The 22,152-nt window shown below is 41.7% G+C and overlaps 1 protein-coding gene across 1 annotated transcript in view; it reads left to right on the top strand.

The window, feature by feature from the left end:
- Window positions 1-3,371: 3,371 nt before the first annotated feature.
- Window positions 3,372-22,152, top strand: part of ZNF804A (zinc finger protein 804A) — a 154,134-nt gene continuing 135,353 nt past the window's right edge. The window contains exon 1 of the mRNA XM_054209066.1: window positions 3,372-3,485. Coding sequence (XP_054065041.1) covers window positions 3,375-3,485 — 111 coding nt within the window. The 5' untranslated portion in view covers window positions 3,372-3,374. The remainder of the gene's footprint in view (window positions 3,486-22,152) is intronic.

Genomic DNA, 22,152 nt, shown 5'->3' with positions numbered 1-22,152 from the left:
GTTCACAAGTTATTCAGAAAGTCTCTCAAATTCTTAGCCTGTTTCTTGAGTCGATATTTGCAGTTTTATACAGGAATAACTCCTTGAAGATTTTTGCAAATAAGTAGCATCAAGGAGAATAAGAGAATGAGTAAATCAGCAGCACTGGTTATTATTACATGGCAGAGGTTTGAATAAATAGCAGCATACGCAGCTCAAACCCCAGATATTTACCCAGGGGAATAGGACAGACAGAAATAGGTAAGACTGATGGTAGGAGCCACAGCGTTAGGGACTGATGAAATTTGCAATTTAAAAAATGGGAAGGAAGAATCATCTTGAGCCTGTGTGATCACAATAGAGAAACAGAATGAGGCAGGAAAAGTACAGTGAAGGATTAAAGGAAGACACACAAGGAAAACTGGTGATAGCAAAGTATCATAGAAGCAGACAAAAAAAAAAAAGGCCAACCAGAATAAGTAGGAGTAGAAAATGTGTATTTTGCTTATTAGGTGCTATTTAGTAGAACTTGTCATTTATAGAGTAATTTGGAGGTCTTTAGTTGTGGGTTGTTTTTTTTCTTCTTTAATAGAGGACAACAATCTTCATTAGCAGACGCTATAGCAGCTTTTAAAGTTGTTTAAGATACTCTCATTTGTTACAAAGCATGTCGATCCTTTCAAACTTGAACTACCGAAGTAGATTATTCCTCTGTTTCTACAGTAAGACGCTTCCCATGTCCTCATACTGTAACAAGAGTGTGCAAGCAGTGCCTGCAGACCTCTGAAAGGCCAGAGAGCAGCTGTAGAACCCTGAAAAAGCATATGTATGTAGGTGCAATTAAATGTGTCGGTGATGTGTAATGAAATAGTCAGTGCAAGGACTTCAGAGAAAAATGTTCTCATTCTTTGAAATGGTGGATGTGTGGTGTAGGTGGTCTGTGAGGAATTGCATTCCCAGGCAGAGGGGTCCTGACATTTAGAAGGTGGAAAAAGTTGTTCTTCTCTTCCAAGTTGGAATATATTTATTCCCAGAAAGGAGTTGCATAATTTTATTTCTTTTTAATTTTTGTTATTCTTTCTCCATCTTTTCATTACTTTATTGTTCCTAAACTTAGGACGCTTTTGAGAGTCATACCTGTGATCCTCTCTGAAAGTGGAACCAGGCCTTAAATGTGCTCTGTTGTTAAATCTATCAAATATTTATGATATCGACATCATTTTTACACTTCAATAAACTTGTCGGTTATTTCTGGATGTATGCGTACATACTCACAAGCAGAAAAATAGTGTTATTATGTACATTTTCACCTTTTCTTTGGCTGTAACAAGAAGCAGCAAATTGTGATCTCTCACCTGTGTCTCAGCTGTCAAAACTTTCCACTTTTGCCATTTCCAAGTTTCCTTCCTAAGTACTGCAAATGCTGAAGGATGAGCGACAGCTGTCAAAATTTACTGTTCACTGTGTACGAAGGGAAGTAATGATAGAAAATGCTTATCAGAGGAAGACACCTGTCATAAACTGGGACTTCCTTCATCAAGGACACAAACCGTACAGATGAATTTCTGCCAGGAAAGTGTTTGCCCCCCTCCCCCAATTTCCTGGAAGCAGTTCCTTTATTTTGGAGGACAAGATGATAGGACAGTGGTGGTATTATGTTGCCAGCAGTAAATGCTGACTAAGAGACATTTGCAGATGTTCAGTCATGGTTCTGTGCTTATTTTCTAAGGTGTTCCCTCTTTTGGCACGGGAATTTCACCTCATAAATCTTGATTTTTGCAATCCAGAATAAAAGTAAAGCAGGCTGGAGGATGATTTAAGCTAAGAATTGTTTGAATTCTTACGTGATAAAGCTTGCAAATCATAGATCTCTTAGGGTAAAAAAAAAAAAAAAAAAAAGGACTTGAGAATCTTTATTAAACATGGCTTATACTGTGACAAATTCTGGTTCTGGCGGCCAGTTCTGATTTGTGTACTACAAAAAGAAGGAAATGCTTATAATGGTGAAGGAAGGAGTATGGTGTACATTACAGTTACTTCATGCTGATGTACCTCATGGCTTTTAATCCATAGTTTGCTAGCGGCTTTATAAAACGGAGCGAGTACGTTATACGTACGTTAAGGCAGAGAGGATGGCAGAGGCAGCGCCGGAGCCTGCAACAAACCCACGGTTATTCCCGGTTTCCCTGCAGCCGCCCAGGCCTTGCCAGGCAGGGAGGGGCAAGAGCCGGCTCTTGCCGGGCTCCGGGAGCGCCGTGAGTAACCGCGGGGGGGGGCGGCGAGCGGCGGCGGGCACCCCGGGAGGGGACGCAGCCGTGGCCTTTCTCCGCCGCCCTTCCCATTCTCGCCGAAAACACGCCGTGACCCAGAAGTTTTGCCGGGCACCCTTCCCGATTTTTAAGATCGCCGGGCGGGATGCGGCGGGGATGGGCTGCTGCGGTGTGAAAGGGGGCTGCACCGGCTGCAGCCCGGCCAAGGGCGGGACGGAGCCTGGCCTGAGCCCGGGGATATGAGAAATGACCGATTTCACCCAATTACGCCGTCACGGGCCAGAAGAGCCGAAAGGGGCGGGCGGCGGCAGCTATCGATCCTGCTAACGAGCCCGGCCGGCAGGGACCCGGCCCAGGGAGCGGGTCCGCCCCGGGAAGGTTAAGGTGCCTGCTGAATTAGGCATTAAAAATAAATAAATAAATAAAATACATAATAAAAAAAGGGTGCAGCGGCAGTGCGCGGAGGCTGCTCGGAGGAGGGGCAGGAGCTTTGGGCTGGGGGTGGCGCACCCCCGGGCATCTCTCCCTGCCCACCCCCCCCCCCCCCAATCCCGGAGGAACCACACTCGTGCGCCCGCGGTGGTGCCCGCCCCCCCAAAACAGAAAAGAGGAGCCCCTGGCGCGGGGGGGCACACCCCGCATGCGGGGTTCTGGCGCTCGCTGCGGTTGGGGTGACGGCTCTGCGCCCTGCCCGACGCCCCTTCCCCTTTACCTGCCGTCGCCCCGGCGGAGGGTGTCGGCCCGTCCGCAACGGGGGCAGCGGGGCGTGGGGCCTGTGGGTGGCGGTGAAGGAGGCGTGTGACAGATGTCCTCCTCTGACAGCTCTCAGTATCAGCCCAGTGGCTCCCTGCCATTGGCTCAGTGCAGCCGACCGGCAAGGCTGCTCGCTATAATAACACTATGCCCGCCAGAGGCGGCAGTTCAGACGGCTCCGCCGCGGCCGTGCCGCCGCTCCTCCCCCGGCAGCCAGCGCCGCGCCGCGCCTGAGGGGCTGCACCCCCCGCGCCGACCCTCAGCCGGCCGGCGGCACCTCACATGCCGCGGGGACCCGCCGGCCCCGGCCCTCCCCGCCGAGCCCAGGCCGGCTGAGCGCCCCGCCGCTGGCCGGGGGGCGGCCCCGGCCCCATGGAGTGCTACTACATTGTCATCAGCTCCGCGCACCTCAGCAACGGGCACTTTCGCAACATCAAGGGAGTTTTCCGAGGCCCCCTCAGCAAGAACGGGAACAAAACTCTGGTAATGGCTTCTTCTCTTGCCTCCCCCTTCCCTCCCTCCTTTTCACGGCAGCGTCCCCGGCTAACTGGGAGCCGCTGCGCGTGCACTGCCAGGCATGCCGGCGGCCGGGGTGCTGGCCGGCTTTTTGCGCGGTCAGTGGTGCCTTTACCGCCGCAGGGATGCGGTGCCCGCAGCTCCCGCCCGCCGGGCTCCCCTCCCTGCCGGGGGGCTCCCCGTACACCCTGGGGCAGCCGGTGCAGCAGTAGGCTAGGTGCTTGCGTATCCTTCCTGTGCTGCCGATGCGGCGCCTGGTTACGGAGAGGCTGCGAACGGGAAGCCCCGAGGCCCCTCTCGGCGGGGAGGTGCAGGGCGGGGGCTCCACCGCCCTCAGCCAGGGGTGAAGTCGGGGAGAGGCGGCAGCGGCTCGCCGGAGGCGGCTGGGGGCAATCCCTCGGCGAGGAGGGCTCCACCTGGGTTACCGGGTGACTCCCATCGCCCCAAGTGCCGGGGACAGCTGGAGGTCCTGCTTGGTAAAGTGAAGAAAGGACTCGAAACTTGTTTACTTGAGGTCTGAGCTGTTTGGGTAGAGATACTCATTTGTTTAAGAATGGGTTCAGAAACGATATACGTTTTTGTTTGTTCGTTGCCACGTTTGTTTTTTTTTTTTTTTAAAGCAAAACTCTGGGTTTGAAAGGAATTGATGGATTTAGGTAGTTTGGCTAGATGCTCTGAAAAGTCTGCATAGGGTATGAAAACTGTTTCTATATACGTGTGCCATACTTTGATATCTTTACATCTGTTGGATTTCGTGTGGTTTTTGCTGACTTGTTTGGACTCGCTTCACTACTATTAATGAACTTTAATGGAAGAGTTATGACGCGATACTATTGGCAATACATATGCTCTCCTGCCTGTTCAGATAAAAGCTATGTAGGATAACAGCAGGCTGGGTGAGCTACATCACGTAGCATCTCAATCACGGCACAACAAAGTGCGGACAGATGTCTGGAGAGTAGGGGAGAGCTGACAGAGGGGCTTAGCCACTTTTTTTATCGCTCTCTGCCGTCACTGTCTTATTCTGAAATCCCCTTTGGAGGAGATGGAGCAGAAATTACTGCATTCTTGTTCCCTCGAATGCACGACCTATATTGATGGGGAATTTACTGAAGTACTTAACATTTGCTAGAGTTGGCAAGCTTGCAATTTCTCCCTAAATAAAGAGATTAAAGTAAGTCTGAGCCAAGTCATAAAAATAGTAACTACTATGAGAGACTCTGAGGCAGATTTTTGGACTGTTTCAAATGTAAAGTTCTTGCTTTTGGGTTGTAAATCTTACCACAATTTTATTTGGTGTGGATTCTGTGTATTTTTCTGCTAGGGATTACATTCGTGTAATTTTAAACAAGTATTTGTAGTATCCATGAGATGGCAATATGCATGTAATATTTCACTGTTAACAGTTGCAAAACCAAGACCTACTGTAGAAATATTTGGTACACTTTAAATAATTGCATGATAGATCGCCTTCTTTCTACTGAACAATTTCAGTAAAGATGAATTTGGCAGGACTGAGAATATTCTGATGTAACTTTTGGACTGTGTATTGTCTTACAATTCATAATTGATTCTGCTTCAATAGCATTTTATTCTTGCTTTTAAATTCATTTTTCCCTTGGCAAAAAAAACCCAGCCCTGTATTCTCAACATTCCTGATTGATTTATTTACTGGTAAAAACATTAGTGACCAGAATATATTAAGGAAAATTGGTGTTAACTTAAAAATCAAATAAACGTATTACATAGGCTTTGAAACACTCTTACTCTGGAAAGAAATTTAATTCAACCCTGCTCCTCAGTGAGATGGAATAGATGTGAGAAAAGATAGTATCGGTTATAGATTTGCCATGAGAAAGAAATCTTACCTTTAAAAACTTTTGTTGTGGGCAGTGAGCAGTGTAGCTGTCAAAGTTTTTGCTGGGGTAAAATGGGAGAGTTCTTGATGTTGGCTCTGCGGAGAGCAAAATGAAGTCCTTCACTATGAAAAAAGTGGTGTATATGCAGACATCAAGACTTTTGTTTGAGTGATTTTTAATTTAAAGGGGGTAGAGATACTGTAGGATTGTGATGTCGGGTGATTGGATAGTTCGGACTAAGAGTGCTGAGGCAGTGAGGTACACTTCAGCCAGCTTCTGTGGGAAAATCAAATGTTACATCATTTGAGAGGATCAGTCACTTAAGCTATAAATAGGCTTTTGAACTTAAAAAGATGAAAGTCTTGATTAATACAAAGTAGAGTATGTCTTTAGAAGTTCTGGCAAGAATGCAGCCTTTTAATGTGCTCTTGGTGTCTTCCATCCTAGCGTAAGGCTGGGTGAAACAGCAATTTGTAAATCTAAAAACCAGAAATATTTTGGAGTTGCTCTAACACAGACTTATCTTTCCATTTTGCTGCAAAGCACTCGGTCTGTTTTATCTATGCTCTGAACTTTCTAAAATCACTGCTTCCTCGTAAACTGAGGAGAATCTGAAAACAGCCTCCGCTTGTACAGTGTAGAATTGCTTCTGTGCAAAACCTATGTTTTTTGTTAAGCTTTGCTTCTCTTAAGGAGTTCTGCCACCACACTCTATCTCGAAAGACAGACGATTATATGTGCTGCAGGAGAATTTCACAGAAAGTAGGAAAGTGCTGGTCCTCGTCAAATGATGAAGTTGTGGTTTCATGATTGCACATAGTGTGTCTTCAAACCTGGAGCTCATGAGGTTTCAGGGGAGGAAGGTCCTTAGAGCTTTTGGCTACTGTCCCAGTGTGGAGTGACCTGATATACACCTGCAACTCGTCTTTTTTTGCCCTGCTCTCCAAGAGAGCTCACTGAGAAACACTATTCCCTCACTGTCCTGCAGGTGATCCTTACGTGTCTATCCTCTGCCCGCAACCTATTTCACACAGAATTAAAGTCATTTAAAGCTTTACAAAGTTTTGGTTCAAAGCTCCCAGAAGGTAACAGGAAGAAAGAGCTACAAACCGCTGCACGCCTAGTAGGTCACCTGAAGCACAAAGCTTTGTTCTTCCAAAAAAATCTTTCTCAGTGGAGAGGATCAGAGAGTTACTTTTTGGTAAAAAGATGAAATAGCAGTGTTTCTGTTACCGAGTTCCCAGGCACAGCCTTTCCCAAAGTCCTATCTGCCTGTAATGCCTACCAAGTGCAGGCTTTGAGATGGGGTTATTTGGGAGGTGGAGAGAAGTGGGTGAGGGATGAAGATATGAAGTAGAAGGAAGGGAAGGCCACAGTTCTGTTCCTCAAGGGAAGGCAAGGCATATGGGGAAAACCTGAGCTTGGAGACAAGTGAAAGGAGAGAAAGCAAGAGGGAACAAAGGAAAGAGTGGATTTAGGCAAACTGAAAAAGAGGCTACTGTAAAAAAAAAAAAACCAAACTTTTAAAAATTAATAAAATATGAAAAAAAAATGCTTGTGCAATGGTGGGGGGAAAATGAAGGAACGCATATCTACCTACAGTTCTGGCAGTGTGATGGTACAGCTTTGCGTACATGTGCTCCCCCAGGCCCACGGGGTAACTGCTCGGTGTGGGTAGGGCCCCCTTACTCAATTGTAATCTCCTGCTCCTTATCAGGAAAATTAATTTGAATTACGAATTGTTGGGAAAGGGGTTCAGCACGTCTGGAAGAATAGCATCCAAACTCTTAACGTTCCTTCAGAAAATGCAGCAGTTTGGTTAAATGAAATTGGTATTTGGGCCATTGGATAAAGCTTTACCCTCTCCCACTGAAGTTTCTAGTGTCTGAAATATTCTTCAAATACGTACATTCTCACAGTGATAGCTAGCTACTACTGGAGTGCTCTGTGGCAGCTCTTCGGAAGGGGTGAGTGGCTATTTTTTGGTGGAGTACTGTCCGGGTGAACTGATTGCTGTCTGGTCCTTGTGTGGCAGGTGGTTTTTGAAGAAGAAACTCAAAACTTGCCATGTGTTACCATTGCAGTAATACGCAATGATGTTATAAATTCCTGATACTCTTTCTGCATTTTTATGTAATATTGCTTATGCCTTACTGTTTTAATCCATGAATATAAGCATTATTGCTCGGCTATTTCTTGTCAGGGTTCATACTTGGTGACTTCGAAGTTTTTCCGAAGGCTGTTCTTTTTAGCAGTAGCAATTTATAGAATTTTGTTTGCTACAAACTCTTCCTATTGTCCATGGATCTCCTGAAGTTTTCATGTACTTAATGTGTTATTTCTTTACGCCTTAAGTTATTGATGTCAAATTATACTAGTCTTTCTTTGTAATTAATCTTCCTTGCCATGGCTGCTGTCTCTCAGCTCATAATCTCAAAAAGTATTGAAAGAATAGCTCTCTGGAGGGAGAAATCAGTTGTTCGGAGTCACGACCACAGGTGATTTGCTGAATCCCGAAAATGTCTTTCAGAATATAAACTGCACCATTTAAAGGCATTATTCCAGCGATGTGTAAGATTTCTGGTTGGTCAGCAAGAGAACTGGCTCTTTGCTTGGTCTTCTGAGTAGCTGGTGCACGGGTGGTGATGGAATATTTGCTATTTCACCCTTAGGTATTCCACTCATGTAAATGGCTCTGTATCTGTTTCATCAGGACTTACAGTGATGGAGAACTCGCTGTGTAGGGCTCGTTCACTTCTTTTAATTGGACGAATAGATGAGTAAGGTCCTGTTACTTGCCCAAGGAGATCAGTGAAAAGTTTAGACCTTTAGATGGTATAAATTGTTACTTTAATTTTAAGTATCTTGTTGATACTTCAATCAAGTAGTTGGTTAAAGGACTGTAGTTTCAAATGTTCTGAACACAGAAATCTATTATTGTGTATAACAATAACCTCTATATATGCACACGCTTATATAGGTTTAAGCTTTTGGTTATGAATATGTACACAGGGGACTTCAGAGGTATAATTGAAATAGTGGTCCCCAGCTCCAAGGGAGGCAGACAGAAATCATCTCAAACGAGAATCAAACTCCGAACTCAATGTGGTAAGCCTTGTGGGGAGGAAGATCACATGAACCACGAAGGGCCACGAAGATGATCCGAGGGCTGGAGCACCTCTCCTGTGAAGACAGGCTGAGAGAGCTGGGGTTGTTCAGCCTGGAGAAGACAAAGATCCGGGGAGACCTTATAGCGGCCTTCCAGTACCTGAAGGGGGCCTACGGGAAAGATGGGGAGGGACTCTTTATCAGGGAGTGTATTGATAGGACGAGGGGCAATGGTTTTAAACTAGAGCAGGGTGGGTTTAGATTAGGCGCTAGGAAGAAGTTCTTTACAATGAGGGTGGTGAGACACTGGAACAGGGTGCCCAGAGAGGTGGTGGAGACCCCATCCCTGGAGACATTCAAGGCCAGGCTTGATGAGGCTCTGAGCAACCTGATGTAGTTGAAGATGTCCCTGCTTACTGCAGGGGGGTTGGACTAGATGACCTTTAAAGGTCCCTTCCACCCCAACACATTCTGTGATTCTATGAGCTTCAGGTGGCAACCATGCAGTACAGCTTCATGCCTCCCAGTCAGCTTGGACATGGGTGCAGGATGCACGTTTACCTTTAAAATACAATGTAGATACAGGTCTGTCTAAAAAGCTGTTGGATGTCCATCTAGACTATCTTTTATTAATCCAATTGTTTGTACCATCAGCTGTCTCACGTCTTAGATTTATTGAACAAAACTGCTTTGAATTTTTATTTATATACCTCTGTGTGTGTATGTGTGTATATATATAAAAATATAAATACTTACGACTTCTTTTAAAAATCCTAGGGCTTAGTTCTGCTTTTATAAAAACTCAATGGAGTTCAGATACTGATATGCTAGTGTCTTCTGAAAATGCCATCTGTTGCTCAGGCTGTCTGTTGTTTTACATTGTCTAGTTCTTTTACATTTTGTAGAATATTTTTGTATTTCCAGATCAACCAAAGTAAATATGTTGTGGTGGACATAAAAATCTGTTTTATGAGAACTTCTATCACAAATGTCCCTACCCTACTACAGTAAGAAAGCAGTAAATTACCTGTAACACAGCTTTCCTGATGAAGAATACTGAAGCTGTTGTACTTCCGCATGGTCAGGTGCAAATGTCTGCTGATTTCAAGCTGCCTAATACGGATATCAAATAAACAGTACTTACCGTAGGTTTATTTTAAATACTGGTAAAAACAGGTCCTGCAATTCTATTTGTCATATTGTGTATTGTCAGTAGCTGAGGGTAATTTCTAAATTATATCTTATACGTGCAGAATTTAATAAAACTATTATATATTGTTTTTCATCTTTAGCGTTGCAGAGTTTTTAGGGTAGTTGTTAGGCTAGAATTATATTGGTTAAGGGAGAAAAATCACCTGTTACTTCCATCAATGGTTTGTCCCTCATGGATCTGCTAACGTCTTTGTCGTTTGAGCCTGCTCATGACCGGAGTTTGGACCTTGAAAACATTTGTGTTTTTTCTATGAGAGAAGCTGAACAGCCCTAACTCATTAAGATATTACAACAATAAAACAAATCTGCCTAATTTAATTTGAATAGTTAATCAGTGTCACTTAAATCATAAATGAAAACCAACTATTCAGAAGACAACAAAATAATTTGGTAAAATGGAAGTAACAATAAAATCGTATCTGTATCTACTTCTAGAGTTCATTTATATGAATGCAAGCAACTTTTTTTTTTTTTTTTTTTAAGGCTCTCGGTAATAGTACTGATTCAAAGCATCATCAACAGGGTCCTTTCGGTGAGTTGAGCAAAGAGGAGGCTGTCAGAATTTAAGTGCATTTCCAAAGCAACTCTGAGAGGTTGCAAGTCTTATGTGGTGAGGTGTTGCACTTTCATGTCCAGCAGGCTCTGTATGAGTGCATTGTCTGGTCCAAAAAAAATAGTAGGAGCCAGAGACCAGTGTGCAGCAGATTTAAACTGGGACAGCTTCTGATTCAGAACAACTACTGAGTAGACTTTTGTTCCGTAAAAGCTTGTTAAGTGCATGGTAAGCTTCAAACACATCGGTATTCTGTTGAATGTAATTAGACTATTACCATGGTTAAATTAGTACACTTGTTTAGTTTTTTCAGATCAAGGCCTAAAACAGTAAGTCTGAGGAGAGCCTTTGCCTTGAATATTTTCTGATAGAAATATCCGTAGCGATCTCTTAGCTCAGAGATATATAACGTTAATTTTAACACATTGCTCAAATATGCTAACTGGAAAACATTGAGTTGGCTTCTGCATCTTCAAAACTACACATATTTTTTTTATTCATTAAACTTATGGAAGCTTCTCAAGGTGCAGGTTGCAATTCAAAAAGTCTCACCTTTCCTGTAGGCTGTGGGAACATACAGGTTTTGTGACCTTCCTATCAGCAGGGATTTACCTTTGAAAAAACTATTCAACTGGGGAGCAGATCTAGAGGACACTGACCCTTTTAGTTTAGCGCGTTGGATTTTTGAGTAGGACTTGACTAAGTAGCTGCAAGATCTTGGATGCTGCTAACTGGTGACAATTAGAACATTTCATTTTTTGAATGACACTTAGGCATGCTCACAGGAAAAATTAATCTCTGCAAAAATCAAAGCTATTGAATAGATGCATTTTGAGATGTAGGGATGGGCTAAGATAATCCAACAAAATCAGTCCCGAGCATTTTCTAATATTTAATATCTTAATACAGATAATAATGATGGTGGCCTTATTTTATAGCATAGATTCTTTAACACTGCCTGGTGGTGGTGGAAAATGAGTTGATTTTTTTGTTTGCTCACTTGTGATTCAAATGTAAACATGGGAAAGGGAGTGAGCCTTCCTAATTTAGCTGTATCTGGCCAGTCCCTTATAAACAAATACTAGTCAGACCCTTTTATTTTTCCACGCATTTTCGGAGTGAGAACAAATGCTTTTCCTCCAGCGTTTTTGAGAGACTGTTATATGGTGAGCTGTGACTTGTGGTTGTTTAAAAAACCCCAAAGTAAACAAAACAACATTTACTCACAAGGAGGCACAATATTTGTCATGTTTAACCTTGTTTTTTCAATAGAGATAAGAAATTGCCTGAAGGCATCAGGAAACTGTAATTTTACACTCATAGTGTAATTAATTAATTTTGTTAAAATATGTTTACGATTCCCTTCCTCTGAGGACTAGCCATGGCAGGGGTACAGACTGGGGTTTCATTTTTCCCTTGGCAGAGGATGTTTGTTCTGAACCATCTGAGTTGTGTGCGAACACGCATTTCTGTGGAATCCTTTTTTTTTAATCAGTTCAGATATTAAATTTCCAAATATTTTCAATATGGAATTTTAAATGGTGGTAGTCATACAGATAGAGTTGTAAGAAAGGAAATGCAAATTCTTCCCCCACAGGTCTAAGAGCAAATCCTCAAATAAGGCCGGGAAAGTAAACTCCAGATCTCCTGCCTGGCGTTGCTCTCCTCATTGCATACAATGAAGAACAGCATTTTGACTTAAAAATCTTGAAACACCTTGGGAAATCATAGAATGGTTCGGGTTGGAAGGGACGTTAGAGATCATGTAGTTCCAACCCCCCTGCCCTGGGCAGGGACACCTCCCACTAGACCAGGCTGCTCAAAGCCCCATCCAGCCTGGTCTTGAACACTTCCAGGGATGGGGCATCCACAACCTCCCTGGGCAAACATGTTAGAACATGGTTTACAAAATGTTAGAACATGTTCCATGTTAGAAAATGTTTAGATTTGATTTGAGGGATGGAGAGAGATTACTTTTTTTTAGAATCTCATTGATATTCTTGGTTTGTACAAATGATTTAGGACTTGTCAGGCTTTTTGTCTGACCGTGCTGATTTGCATTTCTTTAAAATGACTTCCTTTTTTGTGAAAATGCTATTTTTAGAGAGCCTACTTTCCCCAAATAGCAAGTGATCAGGCTACCTCCTCTGGTACCAAGCTCAACTCAAATATTCATGTTGCTAGATTTCTCACAGCTAGCGTATAGCCCTATTACTTATATTGTCCAAGTCTTGGTCAGGCTGTTTTCTTTAAAATTTTGCAGTGCAAAATGTCTGGTAGAATTTGCCTCTTCACCTTATAGAAATAAGTTTCTGGACTAGGAAAACTGCTTCCATTCCAGCTTACTGATAACATACGTCCATGGCAAATACAAATCAATATATCTGAGACCTGTAAGAATGTAATTTAAAAAAAAAAAAAAGTAAATCTTTTCTGTGTGTAGGTGTCCATAAAGTCTGTGGATTTTTTTTTTTTTCAACTTGATTTACATGGCAAAATGTAATTGTTCTTTTAGGGTATCTGTTTAAATAGTTCCAGTTTCTAAGTATTTAATTTCTGCTGAAAGTATTTTTAACAAGAGACCACAATACCCGTAACAGAATAGCATACCAGCTACTACATCATAAAATGGATTTTGATAAAATGTCTGGAGCTAAAACTTGGGGACACCTTTGGGTATGTATAGCGTTATACATGGACCTAGCCAAGCAGTCTATGAAACAACGTGAGCCTAAATCTATAAAGCAAAATGCCTTTTTTTTTTTTTTTAAACTAGTCATTATTGGAACATATAATTATTGAGAGAAGTTTGCTTAAAGATGTTTAATTCTGTAAGATGTTTGGTCTTGCTCTGTTGGAAACAGTTGGCTTTATCACAGGAGAGAGTAGCGTGGACAAAGATGTTCACTCGACACCTTGCTGGTCTCTAAACGTGCCTGTCCTGGGCTTGGCACTCCGGTCTTCGGCTGTTCCCAGTTTGCAGGTTCTCTTTGTGCTCTTTTCAGCAACGCTGTTTTTCTGTGGTAGGAAAAAATGGTGTGTAGTCTTCCAACATCATGTCCAGTTCGCTTTTCCTTAACTTTTCAGTTAATTGCTGGCCATGCTGGGAAGGAGTGGAGGGGAGGCGATGAGGGAGTGCCTGGGAGGTGTGGGCAGGGAGGATGGGGAAGTGACCCGAGCAGCACATGGGTGCCAGCTGCGGGACAGCACTCTGGCTCCCGGCAGGCAGAGTTAGCATGTCATCAGGTGTTATGGCTTTAGCCTTTGGAAAAGCCAGGGGTTTATAAAATGTATTTGTGGCAACAGTAATAAGCTTCTGTGGACCAACGGGCTTGAATTAATCAGCAAAGGTAACTTTTACATTGAGGCTTTTATTTATTTATTTATTGTGTGCTAGTATTTTTCATATGTGTTTGTATAGCTTTTTTTTTTTTATACCCCTAAATGTTAATACTGTGGGAAACAAAGCAGCTCATAGGGGACACCAAGAATGACTTACCCATTCCATTAATGCAAAACTTCTTCCTCGCTTTTAATAGTAAAGGAAGATGTTTACCTAGAGGTTAAGCGCTCGGTTTGTTTTCTGAATTAAAAAAATGGAAAAGTAAAGAAGTGGTATAAATAACATTATACCAGAGATCTTGGGCTTCTTATGTGCTTGCAGCATAGTACACTAGACTATAGTCCCCAGTATTTTTTTTTTTTGAAATATTGTATTTTTACAAAATATTCTGTATTGACAAAAAAAAAGAAGGTGATACAAAGTTTAGCTTTGCTTAAAAGTAACACTCTGGAAACTTAAAGTAATTACATGAAGAACACTATGCTCTCTTACATGAGCATGAGCAGTAAATAATTGTTTAGACAAATAAAACAGGGTTGTTAATAGACAATTTTTGTAAAGCAAAATAGCTTTTATGCTGCTTATTTATTATACATTCTTAAAAGGTAGCTGATGCTTTAGAAGATTGCAAGGTTAGCAGTGGAATATACTGCTGAATAGATTTGTGGTTTGTTGGTTCTTTGCATTGATATTTCTAATAGTTATGTTGATTTTCTGATAGTTTTAAGGAAAATATTCTTCCATAAGGGAGAAAAATCAACATAACATTTGCTTGTCCTTCTGCTGTGCAAATGAGCCACTAAATCATCTGACACCTCTTTGTTTGACAAATAAGCAAATATGCATGAACTAGCAGGTAGAACTAAGGATTAGAACGAGATTAAAACAGTTTTAAAGGACCACTTCCAAAGGTTTCTGGAGTGGTAATACTAATGGCCGGCTGAGCAGAGAGAAGAGTTTGCTTCCAACAGGATGTCAAAAATACTTGAGAGTTTCTTTATGAAACAGCTTTGAGTGCTCATGGGTATGGAAGTGTCAAGGCAATGTAATTAGAAAACAGTCTGGTGAAACCTGGTAGCTGTAGCATTCTGCTGGCAGCTGCAGGTGATGATAGAGTGTGCCCAGAGTGGACCTGCTTTATAAATAACCGAGAAGTAAAGAAGAAAAGTGGAGATTTCCAGTGCGCAGCTAGTTGTGCGAAGGAAACAATAGTAACCAAGCTATTTCATACAGAGAAAAGGAAGAGTTACCAAATGATAGCAAGCAATTACAGTGATTAATGATAAGATGGAACTGGAGAAAGACCATGTGTCGTGGTTTAGCCTCAGACGGTACTGAAGAACCATGTGGCCGCACTCTCAAACTCCCCTCCATGGCTGTGGGGGGACAGGCGGAAGAAAAAGGCAAAACTCGTCGGTTGACACAAAGGCAGTTGAACAGAACAGCAAAGGGAACAGGAAAACAACAATGACACTGATAGAGGAAAACGACAAACACGATTACAGTACCACCACTCACCAACCGGACCCAGGACGCGCCAGCCCGCTCCAAATAGCAACTTCCTGCCCTCTCCTTTGGCCAGCTCTTGGCTATAGGCTGGGCATGGCTCACGTGGGATGGAATACCTGTGTCCTTGCCGGAGCCTGGGGAGAATTAACCCGATCCCTGCCAGAGCCAGGACAGCATGACAAAGGTTTGCCTATCACTGTCAGCATATTTGAGGTGGCAGTATCTGCTTTGTTCATTCAGGTTCTTGCATTGAGAAACTGGATAGACTTGGAGAATTTTTGCTCAGTCAGACTCCTCTCAGAGGTGCATGATGGGAGACAAGATCAAGTTAAGAGATGGGAAATTCTGATCAGGTATGAAGAAAAATAAAAATTCTGAAGGTGGTCAAACACTGAAAGAGGTTGCCAGAGAGACTGTGGGATCCCCATCCTTGGAGATGCTCAAAACTTGACCGAGCAGCCTTAATCTACTTGGCTGTGCTTTAGGCAAGGCATAGGATTAAATGTCCCTTCCATCCTCAGTCAATGTTAAGATTCCTTGTTCAATCTGTAGGAGAGTGGCTTTTAATTTTATCTTATGATAAACCTAATGATGTTCCTTGGGGAGGGAGGCGCATTACTGTCATGTCCTGCTCATGGCCTTTTGGGATCACTGGGTACTCATGGCTCACCTTGTCCCAGATGATGGATGGCTGTCAGGAGTGGTGTCTCCACTGACTTTCTCTGGGGATCTCCCAACCTGTCAGAAGTCTGAAATACAGTGCTTGTTTCAGCTCTGAGTAATAAATAAATCAAATGCAACTGTTGAATCTACTTACGATTTCTTTTTAGGGATTCCCGAGCTGAATCATGCAATTCATAGACAGTGACCCCATTTGTAATTAAGAAAGATGATGGACTCGGAACTTGTCCAAAACTAATTCATACTTAGCTCTCCCTCTCCACAAATCATGTGCGTTATCAGCAGTATTTTATTGATTGCACTCTTTCATATTAAAAATTGCTGAAGTATATAATCTTATTTTTGGAAAGGCTTTTAAAAGATACTCAGGAGCACTACCGATAGAAGAATTGATTTGCTCGCATTAGAACAGCATTATGCAGAGGCAAGAAAAACTCAAGCTGCACATTTTCTAAAGGCATTGTATGCCGCATTCCTGCGTTACTGGAGATGCAGGTTGTTACAAAGAGGGAAAATTAAAGAACAAGCCATAAGGCTTATGCTTTTCAGCCCACCGGACTCTTGCACAGTGGTATGGACAGTGTATACTTCCATAGTTTGAGTACTTCCAGGAAACTGGTCAGGTATTTTGCATGTTTTTAATAGAGTGAGTATGGTGCGCTTATGGGTTGATCTTGTTTGGGTTTTATATACTTATATACTTAGATTAGATTATTTTTATATATTACATTAGAATATATATTCTGTATATTCAGACCTATTGTTTAACATAATGGCGTGGCATCATACTAATTTCTTCTAGTTCGTGATTTATGTAGAGCAGATACAATTCTGAGGGAAGGCAGTGCCGAAGCTCTTTATGACTGGCTGAATCTCTCTTTTCTGCAAGAGGGAGCTATTTGACACAAACAGACAGTTTCCAATTAATTGAACGGGACTGATCAGAAGACCAACCATGGAGAAAAGTCCCCACAGGGCAAATCCGTGCATGTGAAGGCCGTGTATGTTCTCCTCCATCCCCATCACAGGTAGCAGAAATTTTGAGCTTGCTTTGAAGTGCTCTGGTTGCTGCAGGCCAGGTAGTGGCTAATGCTGACCATGTTGTAGTCAAGTGATGAATGTTGTGTTTATTTTCCAATCAGTTAGTAGAGTAACCGGAGCCATATATAATTGCTTTATAAAAATATCTGTCATAAGTTTGATGCATAATAAATGTGAAAGCTACAATATGGAATAAATTATCAAATGTCTGAAGTTCAGTGTCTCTTTGAAGACTATGGGGGGGTAGAGGAAATTACACTTGTATTTTACACTTGCCAAATTGAATTACAGCAACAAATCTGTATAATTACAATTCAGAGACCATGATTTAGTCTCAGAGTTAGGTAATTAGAAGCAGGACTACGCTTGAAGGTTCAAATTGGATTCTTAGAAAGAGTCCCCTATGTGAATATGACCCATACAGAAATCAATGTTTTCATCTCTTCTATTTTAAGAATTTTGAATCATAATGCAAAGTGACTCATCCATTATTTCCTCATCTCTTCATCAGCAAGACGCACAAGAAATTGTTCCTTTGATTGTTTCCCTGCAAATGTGAAATCTTTACAGCTTCTTTTCTTTTCAACAGGCATTCATAAATCCAATTAGCATTAATGAGTCTCACATGTGTGCACTGAGAGGAAAAAAAAATGGACCTTTTGTCTCTTAAAGTGTTTAACTGCAGAAAAAATGAAGAAAAAGCTTTTGGTGAATTATAGGTTACAAAGTCAGTGGCTTCTATCCCATTTTCGCAGTAGCTAACATATTCCCCTAGTTCTCTCTCCCTTGTCAAGGGTCCTTGTACGAACTATAAATGCAGGATGAGCAGTGCTATCGATGAAGTGGAGAGCACTGTTATTACCTCCAGTTCTAAGATTAATTACTAATAAGCCACGTTTTCAACTGAATGGCGGGATTACAGTAGGGTTAATATGACCGTACTTCTCTCTAATGACATAACTCTGTGAGAACAGAGTGAAGAGAAGTAAAGAATCTTAATGTCTCAGTGACCTATAAAGAAGAAATACTTAGTGCCCCTCTTCTTCAGAGGTTCTGTTGCCCCTCTGAAGAATAGGACTGATGTTGCAAGAAGTTAGTGATGTTTTGTATTACTCAGTAATATTTCTTGTTTACTTGTTGGGGGCTCTTAGAGCAGCTATGACTTTCCTGATGACACAGGAGAAGTCTTGATCGAGCTCAATGCTGTTAGCAAGTGAATGGGGTCTTAGTAAATTAAATACTGACCGCTAGAAAAGCATCTGCTCCTCTTGCTGGCAAAACAGTCTCAATGCAGGGAATTTTGCTTAATTTAACTCATTGCTAATTACCACTAACTTTTGATTACTGATTTGGGTATTGGGGTTGTGAAAGATGAGTTAAACTGAGGAAACACTTCCTTAAATTTGGCAGTGGTGGGAGGGTGGGGAGCGGGCGGCTCACAGCAGTGTCAGGACCGACCCCAATGGGCACAGGATCCACCACAAGTCCCCGCGCAGCCCCCCAAACCTGCCGTATGCCTCCAGTACACCTCCTCAGTCACAGCCGACATGCAAAAAGGCTCCAAGGAGCTCATTGCAGTACAAATACAATGAAACCATATGGTCTATCAGAATCATATCACTTCAGAGGTTTAGAAATAGCATGTTTATTAGCTGTAATGACTCCAAAATTTCATTTAAATGAATAGCTGCAAGTACTCAATATAGTTACATTTCCATACAAATCTTTTGTGCAGTTTGGTTCAGAATAGAAGGCATCATCATTCACATCAAAAAAGGAACAGTAACAGGCTCTTGACAGGTTGACCCCTGTGTCCACAGCCATCTAGTAGGGTCCTGACTAGACTCTTATGGAGGTATAGATTATGACTTACTTCATGTAAAATGACTAATGTGCACATCTCTACAGGATGCACTGTGCTTTAAGATAACTGTTGTTGCACTTCTCTGTCAGGAAGCATTTCCTGGTACTACTATTGTTTTGCAACTGTGTTTTCTCTGTGTTATTCAAAATTAAGCCCATTTTGTCTGACTGATTACTGGCCCTCTTTGATGGTTGCATCCTTTAGATATTTCTACGCTGTAACAATCCTCATTACCTGCATCTTTTCCAAGCCTGGCATGCTTAGCTGTTTTCCTTTTTCTTCGTACATCAGTTCCTCTAGTCTTGATTATGCTGTGGCTTTTTTTTTTTTTTTTTTTTTTTTTTTTTTTTTTTTTTGGAACTCTCTCCAGCATTTTGACATAAATCTATCAAAATGGTCCCAGTAGTCCATATAAAAGGTATAATTTGAAGAATTCCATGGATGTTGGTAGTGGTTCCTTAATGTATAGACACTTGGGGGGGTCCATCAGCAGTCTGTATTTATAGTGGCGTGTGCTTATTCTATACATAGTCTCATTAACATCATTGGGACCGCTCACTTCATCCTATTCTTATCACTTCCCCAGTTCCCTCCTCCACTCCTAAAGTCCTTGCCACAAATGTAGCGTTTGGCTGTGCGTACAGTAGAGTTTTTAGTTTTCCAGAGTTTTTAGTTGTGCTGTGACTTCTCTGTTGCCTTCATGTATCAGACATAATTTTCAACTTCTCAGGAAGGTGCTTTGATAAATCCTGAATTATAACACTTGTGAGATAGACTTGTTTGTATTTTGTAAGAATAATGTGATCCTTGCCATGAGCTGACAGTTACTTCCTTCTGGACTATTAATTGCTCAAACTTGTATATGTGTGCATAGATATTTGTTCTTTCCCTGGTGAAAGAACAGAAATAAATATGAAGTATTTCTACACAGTTTTATTTCTGACCTCTTTGTCTTTTAATCCTTGCCTTATTTTTCCCCCATGTGCTTTCCCCCCCGCCCCATCTGTGGAAAATCTACCTAATTTGGATTCATTTTAGTGTTGTCCTGCTCTGTGCAAACCTCGCCTCAGTGGGTACATCGGTTTTCTGTCATGGCTCTTTGACCTCCCAGTCCACTTTACCTGCCTCTCCTTACATGTTTTTTCCAGTTAGTGGGATAATCTGAATCTGCTGAGGCTTTTTTTGAAACAGCATTGTCAAATTCATTCCCTTTACTTCAAATATTTGGAAATACCTGTGTTATGTTGAACTTAGATCTTACTGTTGATTCTTACACGGTTGTACAATTTAATTTTCTCGGTTTTACCATGCTGATTAGATTGGCATTCTCATCACTTACCATCTGCCACAACTTCAGGTTCTTCCATCATTTTTTCATAAATGGAATTTTTAAAGTGGCAGACATAAATTGAATGAAGTTGAGCTTCACAGAAGACACATGCTAGTCATCAATACCCTTGAGTTAATTTTTACTTGTAATAAAACATGAGAGCCATCAACCTGTGCGTTTATTTAGTCTGACGAAGCATACTGCTTTTGCAAAATTCATGGGATGCTGTATACAGCCAGACTGCAGAAATACCTGTTGTTGTCAACATTTTCATAGCAGAATTAGCTCTTACATCTATCTGTTCTCTTTCACCCTTCATCACTGCAGAGAAGTATAGGACCTAACTTGCTGAAATTTCATGCTATTTTGCTCTGGGTCAACCATGATGTTTTCTTCTGTCCCCTCCTTTTCTGTGCTGGGGAGCGGGGTGCCTGGAGCACGGTGCCAGCCTGCCAGCTGGGATGGCACGGCTGCCTTGGTCTCGCTCCGGTTAGAGCACTGAGCTTGGCAATGAAAGGAAGAAAAGAAAACATCATAAAACTTCCAAATACAATGCTGACAAGTTAATATGCATGCTTGAACACTTAAAAAAATGAAATAAAATCCCGGGATGCCAGGATTGTCTGGCGAGCAATCGTTTTCATGACAAAGCTCTGGATTTGAGAAATACTTGCAGAAAATATACAGATTTAAGAGATTGCTTTCCCTGACATTGCCCAACGCTTATTTTTTTAAAAAAGCATACAGTAAACTTCAGTATTTTACATTTCTTGCTGCATTTTCCTGTTTCCCTGTTCCATTTCTTTTATGTCCATCATTTGGAATGATGGGGGCTGCCTGCAACTACGTTACTTGTAGTTGAAAAGATTTGCAAAATGCAATTCTCCATTACGGTCTCTGTACTTTTTTAATGTCTGTCTGTGGCATGCTCCTGCTATTCTTTTCTTTCTCACATGCCTTTTCTTGGTATGTTTTTCCTTTCTGCCTATACCTCCCTAATGCTGCTTTGTTTCTTTTTTGTATTTTTTGAGCTTTGTTCCATTTCATATCCCAAATGTCTACAAGTTATTTCTCAAAAACAGATGCCATTTTAGAACTGGATTAACTGCCTTTAGTCAATCAGAAAATGAGAATTCAAGCTCTGGCTGAATTCTAGTTTCATTTGACTTTTTTTTTTTTTCGTTAGAATCAAAGAAGCATTTTTGATTATGTTGTAAGAATAAGGTGTCTAATACAGTCTTAATTGCTTTGTTCGTTAATTTGGTAGATCTGGTACAGATTTAATGGTATCGTTGCAGCTGGCATTTAGCTGATTGGAAAAATACCACAATTTTTGTATTCAGATATTGCAAATGAGAGAATGCTAAAACTGGTTTATGCTGCTCTATTTTGCTGCTTGTAATACTCCACAATTGTTCTTGTGAGCAGTTACAAGTGAGAAAAATCTTCATAAAGCCCGACTAGACAGAACTCAGAAGTTTGTGTTTCTAAATGAATGCATGGTTATTACTATTATTTCTTTGCAAAAACCCAGCTGGGACACCAGTATGGCTGTGTGTGCTCACACATAAGTATACACGCATAAAATGTATTTTGGGGGTCACCGTTCCTTTCATAATATGAACAGTGTGGTGAAGGCCATATTTAGGTAATCTTGATGAAGCAGGGTGTGATCACACGAAAATGAAGAGATCTCTTGTGAAATTTTCTTGGATTTTTCTTGGACAAGGAGATAATGGCAAAACTGTTATTTTAAGCTGTCTGTTGTGATGGTGAACACTTAATCTAATATGAATTCACCTGTAAGATAAAGACCTGAGCTGTTGTTCATGACAAAAAGATGTAAAAAAGTAATGAAAAAGTGATTTTTTTTTTTAATTTTTTTTTGAAGAAATGACGGGTGGGTGAGGAAGCGCGGGAGGGCTTAGCTGGTAACAAAGCATGTGGGTTGCTTCAGTATAGTGTTGCTACAAATGCTGAGGCGGGTTCAGCTGCTGGTAGCTGGGAGAGGGCAGCGTTCGCACTGGCAGAAAGATGGTCTTTCCAGGGAAGTCTGTGACTCTCTGGCCATTTCTTGAGCAGATCTCAAAGACCTGTAGCAGCACGTAGCTTTGCTCAGGTATGTTAATGAGCT

This window comes from Rissa tridactyla, chromosome 7, assembly GCF_028500815.1.
Source record: "Rissa tridactyla isolate bRisTri1 chromosome 7, bRisTri1.patW.cur.20221130, whole genome shotgun sequence".
In the NCBI taxonomy this organism is placed as follows: domain Eukaryota; kingdom Metazoa; phylum Chordata; class Aves; order Charadriiformes; family Laridae; genus Rissa; species Rissa tridactyla.
This window is presented reverse-complemented; position numbering and strand designations above follow the sequence as displayed.